The sequence below is a fragment of the Hydra vulgaris genome, chromosome 08 (assembly GCF_038396675.1).
Source record: "Hydra vulgaris chromosome 08, alternate assembly HydraT2T_AEP".
Classification (NCBI taxonomy): domain Eukaryota; kingdom Metazoa; phylum Cnidaria; class Hydrozoa; order Anthoathecata; family Hydridae; genus Hydra; species Hydra vulgaris.
Genome location: NC_088927.1, coordinates 45,865,001 through 45,876,559, shown reverse-complemented (window position 1 = coordinate 45,876,559; position 11,559 = coordinate 45,865,001). Strand labels below are relative to the sequence as shown.

Here is an 11,559-nt window from a genome sequence, read left to right as displayed (position 1 = left end):
TAAGTTTTTTTTACTCCATTTTTAAATAAACGGCTTTGTTTTAGTTATCTGAAATTTGAGAATTGATAGGCGTGCTTTGCTAAGATTTATAAAATGTGAAGATCATGAAAGCAATCGTTGATGCAATTCAGGAGAGTTTTTTATTTATATAATTTATTATAAAACTACGTATTTAACTAAAACCATATTAAGTTATATAACATCAAAACTTTTTTATCGAAAAACTTGCGGCCTTATTGTCTTTTTTATTTTGACTAATTTAAAATTGTCAACCGTCTTATTGTTGCATGTTTAAAGTATTTGTTGTAAATTATTAATTATTATAAATATTTATTGTAAATTATTATTTATAGTAACTATTGTAAATAAAATAACATTAACAACTGTTGGTTAACAAAAAAACTGTTATTTTATATGACTTTTAATAAACTTTGGAGTTTAAAAACTTTTCATTGCTTATTTAATAACATACTGTTTTTTATTTGCTTTTTCTTTAAATTCGCAGTACGCCATGACAAATAATAAAACAACTTTTTAGACACTTTATAAAAACTTTCAATAAAGTGTCAGAATTAATGTCAAACTTAAATTTTTATCTTTCTAAAATAGTTTTAATTTTACTTTCATAAAAACAAGGTTAAAGAAAAAAAATATTTTTTTAAAAAAAAAAATCATAAAAGTTAAATTGAAAATAAAATTATTCAAACAAACAACATTTTTATATTTTTTAAAAGCAAAGCAAAGTTTAAATTGAAATGGATCCAGAAAAGTGTGGTGGATACAATGCACATTTTTTACATGAACTTTTAGACGAATATGAATGCCCTGTGTGTATAATGGCTCTTTGTGAACCTGTTATAACACTGTGTGGTCATCGACTTTGTTTTTCATGCTCAGAAGAAATGAAAAAAAGGTACTGAAATGAATTTAAAGTTACTAAATGTAATATGCATATATATATATATATATATATATATATATATATATATATATATATATATATATATATATATATAAACAAAAGAGAGGGAGAGAGAGAGAAAAAGAAAGAAAGAGAGAGTGAGAGAAAGGCAATTTGCTACTATGCATTGAACACACCTTTTACTTTGTTGACGTAATTCTTGATACCGAGTTATCAAAGGTAATTATATAATACAAAACTTTATCTTTCTTAGAAACAATGGAATTTTGATTTGCCCATTAGACAAAACTATTTTGAATTCTGAGAAGGTTACTTTATTTTTCAAATTAAAATAATTTAGTCTATTTAAATAAAAGTTATATATTATTTTCTTAAAAATGCTTTTTAAGAAAAGTTGATAAAAAAAATTTTTTTATAGGTCTTTCCTGATAAATTTACTGAAAGAGCTATTCTACAATTAAAAGTTAAATGCGATAACTTTTTGAAAAGTTGTCAATGGACCGGAGAACTAAAAAGAATTAATGTATGTTTTTCAAATTTTGTTGTAAAATATATTTAATACTTAACCCTAGGTTATTTAAGACATAAACTTTTCAGCAAAACTTTTCATAATTTTTTACTTATTTATTTTTTATTATTTATTATTACTTCAATATTTTTGAAATTAAGTTATAAAACGTAAATTAATAATTTAATTATAAACTATCGAAGACCGTGATTTTCTGATTTAACAAGGTATTTTTAGCTATTTGAGTCACTAAGAAAAGTACATTGATGCAATAATAAATTTATAGGGCTAGGGGTGTAGTGCAAGAAGCAAGAGTGAGTGAAGTATGACAATACTTTAAAGTCTATTTTGTCAGGTTAGTTTAAAAAAAAGCTTGAGCAATTGCATAAACTAAACTTAAAAATTTCAATATCGAGCTTGAAAAAGTCATACTTAAAAACCTAAATGGCGTTGCTTTGATTAACGCAAATTACCTATATATTTTCAAATTATATATAAGAACTTTATACTTTAACATAATAACTTACAAAAGTATACTAAAAATTGTTACAAAAAAAACAATTTTGGCTTTTATATTTTTTAAATTAAAGCTACGTAATATTAAAGAAAGCAATGAATTTTAGGCAAAAATTCTAGTGTTACCTTCCAACTAGCCTAATTCTTTATAAAGTCACACCCGTTTAAAATGGAAATAGTAGGGAAAAGTAATGTAGCCCCGGATACTTAAAGGAAAAATAGATTGTACACATTTGCTAACAGAAAACAATGTATCTAAAAGGTTTTTTAAAAATATAAACAATCTATTGAATTAGAAGTAGTTATTCTGTACCTTAATAATATACATTACGTAAACCAAAAAATAATTCAAAAAATTAATCTTCAAAAATTTAGGGTAGCCCGTATACATAGTTTAATCATGATTTTATCTCTTTATTACCTAAATATAATATATAATTAGTTAACATTGAAATGTTCTCAACGCTTAAAAAAAAATTGTCTTTAAAAATCGTTTTTGATATATAAGGAACGGAAATGAAAATGCCATCATTTAGAAATAAAAACATTAGCTTTTAACTAACGAAAATAAACACTTGAAAATCTTTTTTTTTATCAGAAAGTCTTTTTATTAGAAATAAATAAATTACTGTTATGGGTTTGTGTATTATATTATTTATATTATTTTTGATGTAAAAAAGTTGCTCATATTAAGTATTTAAATGGGTTAAGTTGACCACCCTCCAAACATATTTCCAATACAACCCAGTCATACCTCATTAACAAATACTAGTTTTAAAACCAGTGAATTAAAGTATTTAATTTTATATAAATATAAATTTATCTTTAATCAATAAAAAGTTATAAGTTTACATAAAAGGTATATTAATATGTGAATCAAATGTGATGATACGATGCTCTTTTGGTGATATGAAGCACCACCGAAATAATATTTTTATAATATTTAAAATCACATAGCTTCTTTATTTTAACCTGTACATTAAGTGTCCGGAGTTACCCATCATCCTGAGCAGTACTTTCCCCTCCCAGCGGGCATTTGTTTTTAAAAGTTACGTTCTAAATGTATTTTTAATATCTTTTAAACGTTTTCTAAACTTACTTCCATAAAGAAAGTTTAAAAGACGTTTAAAAAACGTTTAAAAGACATTTAGAACGTAACTTTTAAAAACAAACGCCCAAAGGGCTATTAAAACTTCATTATATATGCTATGCGGTTATCAGCAAAGCAATATGATAAATACGAGATTGTTAATGTTTATTTTCCTTGTTAAAAATATTTTTATTTAAAAAAGAAAGTTCAAATCCAACAAGGTTGCAAGCAACCACTAATTATGTTGGTTCGTTAACAGACAATAAAAAGACAGATAAATAGCAAGAAAGTGATTGACAGAAGAAATAAAAACTGGAAGATATATAAATCAAAGATGAAGATGAAATATATTTTTAAAGGATGGATGTTCAAAAAAATAAACTAAATAAATAGAAATTTTATAAGCATAAAGGAACACTTATAGTAAATGAGTCTAATATATTTAAATGACAAGTTACGCAAGATTGCGTTTTGATTGATTGAACAAGTAAGCTTGCAAGATTAGCAAACACAGCACTGTTTGTAAAAAAAGAAAAAAAAAAGGATCTAGTTTTTCAACAATTAATCAGAGGCTCATGCTCAGCAGCTTGAGCAGGTTTTGGCAGTTTTGAGCAGGTTCAACATATTTATAATGCATCATTAGACTATGGCTGTCAGAAAGACAACATAAATAAACAAAATAAAGGTCAAATGTGGCAACATTATTGTATAAAAGGATAACTTAGATATACCTAGATGTTGAGAACAGAATCAGTTGAAAGAAAAACGATTAAAATTAGTTAGATTTTATCTAATGCGCGACACAACCCAGTGGGCACAGTACGTTTTTAAAACGTTCTTTGGATGTTTTTATTAGGTTTAAACCTTATAAAACGTCTGAAAAACGTTTTTAAAACGTTTTAAAAACGTATCATGCCCACTGGGAAGCTTTCTGTTATCAAATTAACTATACAATGGTTAACAAGTTAGTTGTAAAACGAGAGGATCAAAACTTTTATAGGTTATCACAAAGAAAGTTGTTAGACTCAAGATAACTTTTTAGAAGTTTGTTAATTAAAGATTTTTAAACTTTTTAAATAATAGCGTTAAAAATAAAGTTAGAAACCAATGAAAATACAATAAAATAAGAGGAGAAACCAGTTCGTTTTTAAAAACTAATAAAAAGAAAAAAGTATATATCTTTTAATCGATATTGGAACCAAGTCTACACTAATGCAGAAAAACTTAGTGCCTTGTTGATCGACATGATATATTTTCATAATGAACCATTAAATCAAGGAGATGTATTTTGCAATTTATATATTAAAGTACGTTTTGCTGTTACTTAGTTTACTTCTACCATCTGGGTAGTCTCTGATACGTTTGTAGCCTTTTTTTATTTTATTTTTCATTTAAACGCTCACACTTTCTACATTGTTTTGGCTTCAGTTAAAATATCTCCTTTATTTCTTACATATAATGTTTTCATAGGTTTGTTTATATGTCGACCAGAGGCAGTAATTTGTTGCAAAAATATTTTCATTAAAGATTCTAACCCAATTTTAATTGGAATGCATGTTTTGTAATATTATTTAACTAAAAAAATTTGACATAGATGTCGAAGAAATTGATGACGGCTTTGCAGTTTAGCTCTAGTGGTAATTCTTAAAATGTATTTGTCATTTTAAATTCTGATAGTTTGATATTAGATTTATTAAAAGGAAATAACCTTGTTTTTTTGAACGCAAAAAAACAGGGTTATTATTTTCTGGTAAAGTACTTGCCAATTTTATATAAACCTTTAATTAAACATGGAAATTTAGCTTGTTTGGAAATTAGGAAAATTAACATGTTTGCGTTTGATGATTTGTAATACATTTTTATTACGGTTTTACAAGTACGAATAACGTCATAATATAATCCAATGTCCAGTGGCTGTAAAATATGACATAAAATGACAGGTACGCAGACCACTCGGACGTTGTTTTCTTAAAATTTTTTTATTAACTTTTTATGACACATAAGTGCTGTAAATGCAATACAAGAATGTTTTATCCGCCAATCCATTAATTGTCGGTATGAAAAACCGTTCCAACCACTCAATAAATTGCAATTTCGCCATCCATTTTATAACTGATTTTGTAAACACTGTTTCTTACGGACCGTTTTTTAATTATGATTGATATAAATTTTCTTTTGATTTATAAACGGTGGAAAGAGGTAAGTAAAAGCAAGTTGCACTAATGCATTTGTTTATGATGTAATCATAAACAAATAAAAAGTTTAAGAGCGCTCTTTCACAATCATCGTCGTTCCATATATGTGAAGCATTTAAGTTATCAATTATTAGCTTCATCGTATTGTTACTTGTAATTTTTAAAATACTTTTAATTATTTTGGAAGTTCAAGATGAGGCTCTGTTATAAGAAAATGCAATGTTATCTGCTTTGCGTAACGCTACATCATGCTTCCATCTCTCTTTAAAATCATACTACCACTGTAACTTTTGTTTACCTTTTTTGAGTAAAATCTCTTTTTTTGTTTTTTGCAAATACTATTGAACAAAAGATATTATGTTGGGTAGTGTCAACCCATAGCCTATTTCTTTCAAATAATCAATAAATTGAATCAATAACTTTTCAGTTGTAACGGAAAAAGTGGCTTTCCAATTATGTTTTGACTTTGATGTTCTTATTTTTATTTCTGTCAATCAATGTCAATACTGGTACATTAAACTTGTTAAATATTTTGTTGATAGTTTTTTTATTTTTCATATCAGTTTGCAGTTCGAATATAAAAAGGAAGCAGTATCGCTAATCATTATTTTAATTATTACTGACAGAAATAATTGAAGAAATAAAAACTCATTGGTTACTTCTTGACTCAAATAATCGATAATTGTTTATTTACTATAGACCGACATAAGTAGAGTATCACCTTTTTTAAACTTTAACAAATAACTTCCTTTTTTTAAAACATAATAAACAAAAATATTACCAATATATTTTGGGTAAAAAAACTCTACTTAACTGTATTTTAACAATTTTAACTAGTTTTTTATTAAAAACTTAGGGAGTTTTAAATAAGTAACTATGGTTTTTTTCAAATTGATGCACCAAAAAACCCTTTTACTCTCACAAAAAAGTCTTCAAACAAAAATATTTTTTTACATGCTGTGAAAAAGGTAGTCCTACTCTAAATTGATCTGCTTTTGCATTACAGTATTTTTTAAATAAATTGAATAAAATATAAGTAAATAACTAACATATCTAAACAATTACTTTCGGCGCAATAAACTTATCTATTTTTTAATAGTCTTTTTTTTGTTAGGCCCCTAATATACTTGCGTAGTGCTGTGTATGTAATAATCAGTTCCTCCTCAGGAGTCTGTTTTTATTTTTAACATTTTTTGTTGGCATTATATTGCAATTTATAAATACCCAATATTATAAACCAAATTTGGCTATATATACAAGAATTTAAATATTTTATAATGGTGGAAAAATGTTAACAATATTTTGATAATATTGAGATAAATATTGTACTAATAACGCATTAGTGTTGCTTGCTACAAGTAAACTTAACCACAATTTTCCTTTTACAATTTTTTTCTTTTTTTCTGAACCCCTGTTTAATTATAATATTGCGACATATATACAACATATAAATTGCAACATATATATTGCGATATATGCGACATATTGCGACATATATTTTGCGGCAATATCAATGCTGCATAACAATAACAATAATTATGCATTGTTAAATACTGTAACTAATTGTAAAGACTAAAAGTAGAAAATGAAATATTGCAAAAACTTTTGCTACAAATAGAATCTTTTTTCTTCAGAAAACCGGTAGATAAACTTTTAAATTTAAATTTAATAGTTTAGTAAACTAAAGATTGACAAGTATGATTTGGCTATATTTTTGGAGTTTTAGTTAAAGAGAGTCAGAGAAGACTTTCAAAACTGAATCGTAATGAGTCAATAGAAATTTTTGGTTTTATTAAAAAAAAAGTATTAAGGCAAGTAAATTGTTTTTTGGAAAATCTAAAACAATATTTTACTGTCACTATTGTGGTAAGTACATGAGACGTTGTTCCCTATAACATGGACTTGATGAGGAGTTTCTAAAACATGTTTAAAGGTAGAGTTGACAAAAACTCGTGAACCGTGAACACACCTAGGCCAATGAGTACAAGCAGACAAAGTTTTTAATAAAAGACATTCTATAATCTAGCAGTTCAAAAAAAAAAGTTTTATTTAAACTGCTTTAAAAAAAAATCAGGCGGAGAAGCTAATCCCATTCTGTAGCGCCTATATACTGGAAAATTATTACTTTTAGGTTTCTGAGATGATTACAAGTGGTAGACTAAACTTTGATTTTAGACGTATATTTTAATTTTTAAGTATATTAGTAGTTATGTATCTTTAAGTACATTTAGTGAATTAAACATTAAAACTCAAAGAAAACAGATGGAGCTCAAATTACATACTCCATTTCGGTTATTTTTGGCCATATTGGTTAATTTTTCATTTACCCCTCCGAAATCGTTATGAACGGAACCCTACTCCCCCCATCCAACTCACACATTCTGTATTTTTAAATCTTTTATATACACAGAGACAACATTTAAAGAATTTGAAAAAGATTAAAAAGATTTTTCATATATAATTCTCGCAGATGCAAGGCCATTGTTTCTTCAATTTGACACAGATCTGGCTTTTTGACTCTCAGGTTTTCTGCCTGTTGGTGTAACAATATTGTGATAAATATGTCTTTCATACATGTATTTATGATAAAAAATTAATATACTACCATAATTCTTACGATGCAGTTTAAAATATCTGACAAACTGTGTACAGTACCAGTGTCTTTGTCAATATTACTGTTTTTGATATCAGTACAAATGCTAATTACCTAATCTTATAACCATAAAACTTCAATAGGATGTAAACATGTTGGGCCTAACCAAATCCTTTAAAGATAAGCTTTGAAGTACGCCTAATAAGTGGTCATTCTTTATTTTATCATCTAGTGATACACTAATGACAATTCTTTTGAAGATTCAAATAAAAATGTAACTCTTAACCATGATCATTTTATCTACAAGTTTACTTTCAAAACAAACAATGAGAAGCTTTTCCTTAGGATGACTCATTTCTCTTAAAGTCATCTTTTTGTTTAATACAGTTTAATCTTTTTAATGGTGCAAGAACCGCGACATAGGACTATTTTGAAGATCCACACTGCCAGCTTTTAAAACACAATTAAGTATAGACAGGCGTGATATGACACAATATTAAACCGCTTGTTGGTGATTGAAGTAGAATTATTTATTTTTTTCTCACCCAATGTTAGATTAATTTTTCTGAGGACTAGGACCTAAAATAAGTTTGATTTGTTTTAAAGTTATTTTTTTTTTACTTGTAAATTATTTTCACTAGTCTTATTCAATTTAGCTAATATTCTCTAAGGCCTTCATTATTAAATTATATAAGTTTTAAAAAATCATCAACTAGGTTTTTAAATTGCAATTTCTTAAACATGGTGATTTTGATGTTGATCTAACTTAGATTCAGAGTGACTTGTTTCCTGTTCTTCGTCATCATTTTTTTACCTGTTGTCAAAAGTTTTTGTTATAAATTATTTCTTTTAACAAAAATTAAACAAGAAAAAAAATTCACAAAAAAAAAAGGTCTTTTTTTTAAATGTGAATGTATTGTGTACAGCAGCCGTTAGGCAAAAATATTTTATTGGATATTATTTAACATACTATATATAGTATCCTTTTTTAGCTTTTCAGAATCTAAATTAACTAAAATTAATATATATATATATATATATATATATATATATATATATATATATATATATATATATATATATATATATATATATATATATATATATATATATATATATATATATATATGTATATATTTCGCCGTTTGACAATAATTACAATAACTAAGTAAATAAATAAAAATTTACATGACAGGAGCCAAAAAAAGACTATAGTTGTCATATCACTAAGCCCCGTAATATGTACCATACATGGCATAGCTTTTACCGTGTAAGATAATACAAAATCTTTTAAATATTGATTAAATTTTCTTAAAAATTGTATTTTAAATAAAGAAAGAAAGAAAAAAATAAATAAAAAAATAAAAATAAAATTATTTTTTATATTTTGTCCTCCTATTTCTTTCTTTTATTAAAAAAATCTCTTTTGTTAGATTGAGAATAATTTAGAAGAAAAAAAAAAGAATTTAAAAATTATATTTAAAAAAAATAATAAAATAAAATATAAATAATAAAATCACCCAAGTAGCAAACAATATTAGCGCAATATTGTTAGCGATGTTGGCGCAATATTGGCAACAATATTGGACCAATATAAAATGTTTACATTTAGCAATATTTGCCCAATATTAGATTTATATATTGGCCAAATATTGATGCCAATATTAGTTCAATATTATTTCACAATATTGGTCCAATATTATTAGCAACATCGGCGCAATGTTGGCAACAATATCGGCCCAATATAAAATGTATACATTTAGCAATATTTACCTAATATTATATTTATATATTGGCCCAATATCGTGACAAATATTGCAAAAACATTCAGATAACTTATCAGACCATATTGCCAAAATACTGATTTGATTTGTAGAAATATTCAAATTAAAATACTTAATAATGGCACTATACATAGTTTTATTTCGTAAAAATAGAACATTAGCTAATATATTAGTATTAGTTATAATTAATTAATACTATTAGCTAATTTTTTAGTTATAATTAACTAATACTATTAGTTATAATTAATTTGTTGGTTAATAATGTTAAAATGGAAAATACAAAATCTCAAAATTGGATCAATATATTAAATATGACACTATAGCGTGATATAAATTAAATATATTAAATATGGCACTATATATATAGTGCCATAATTTTAATCAACAAATTAATTATAATATATAAGTATTAATTTGTTGATATATTATAAATAATATATTAATACATAATTATAATTGTATTGTAATATATTATAATATATATAATTATACTATAATATATTATAATTAGATATTATAATTAATATATATTTGCTGTTTTTCTATTTTTACTAATTTATATGTTATATTGTAATACATAGTTAGTAACTTATATTATAATATATACTTAGTTCTTATATTCATTTTTTTGTATTTTATATATATTTCATCAAGTTTATGTACGAAATACTAAAGGTATAAAAATATATCAAGTATATGAAAACTACTTATTTGTAGACAAATTAGTTAATAAATTAAGTCATTTTAAAGCATAATAATGTATTATTTTTTTAAATAAATTACAACAAAATCTTTATATATAAATGTTAAAAAAAATCTTATATAAACTTTACACAATGAAGAAAAGGAAAAGCTATAAAATAATTTTTTCGCTGCAGCAATAAGCATTTTTTAAAGATTGACGATAACGGAAAATATGAATATTGTTCTGACAAATGATCATTATTCCATCATGTTTTGAGTTAATAATATTGCAAATTACGATAACTTTTCCATCATTTAATAAAGTGCATCTGTTTGCATTTTTTAGTGGAAAAAAAACAACCAGCAAAATTAAGTTGTTTATACTATATTCCTGTAAAGGTAAGGGTTGGACCTTGGTGGTGAGTTTTACACAATGAAGGTTTTAATGATGGCGGTTCAACTGAAGAAGCAAAACTTTGCTCAGATAAACGCTGACACAATTTTCTGAGTGGAAATCGACCAATTCTTACCATTTTTTTCAGTGAACCAAGCATGTTTTCAAATGGGAATGCACTATAATTATCAAAAGCACCAAAAAGCCTAACATCATCACATGTATGAATAAGACTATGCATAGTGTAACTTAATGAACTATCACCATAAAAACTTGAGAGTTCCTTAACAAAAATTTTTAACAGTTTTTCAGCATAATTACAATAATTATTAGAAGTATCTGGATTTGTTAGTATTAAAATAGCAACATTTAAAAGCATAAAATGATGGTATATATTCGACGGTAAGTGATTTCTTAAAACAACCGGACCAACATAACATAAAAAAAGTCTAAAATCAGTGGCTTTCCATCGACTTATTTCTTTAAGAGACCGTGGTTTTCTGGAAAACTCACAAGGAATACAATTTACCAAGCTGATCATATTATTAGATATAGTATCACCATTCCCTACACTTATTGTAACATTTCGTGAGCCACGAACCAATACAATAACAATTTTCGAGTCGCGTCAAGGCATACAAGATGCATATATTCCAAAGGAAATTGAGAAACATGTCCAATATTAAGCTCCAGAAGTGATGATATAATATTCTTTTGATGATGCTGTTTTTGTTGACGAATAAAAAATGAGGTATCTGTTCGCTTTTCTGCATTAAACTCTGGAAATGTAACTCTTCTTTCAACATATTCTCCAACTTGAATACACCTTTCGCATCCATAATAGCCATTGTGGCTTGTTATACCTTTAACAAA

General features: G+C 25.5%; 1 protein-coding gene across 2 annotated transcripts in view; it reads left to right on the top strand.

Moving 5' to 3' along the window:
* Positions 1-605: 605 nt before the first annotated feature.
* LOC136083892 (TNF receptor-associated factor 6-A-like) overlaps positions 606-11,559 on the top strand; it is a 68,210-nt gene continuing 57,256 nt past the window's right edge. For both annotated transcript variants that reach the window (XM_065803812.1, XM_065803811.1), the window contains exons 1-3: positions 606-913; positions 1,176-1,230; positions 1,341-1,445. In XM_065803812.1, coding sequence (XP_065659884.1) covers positions 756-913; positions 1,176-1,230; positions 1,341-1,445 — 318 coding nt within the window. In that variant the 5' untranslated portion in view covers positions 606-755. The remainder of the gene's footprint in view (positions 914-1,175; positions 1,231-1,340; positions 1,446-11,559) is intronic.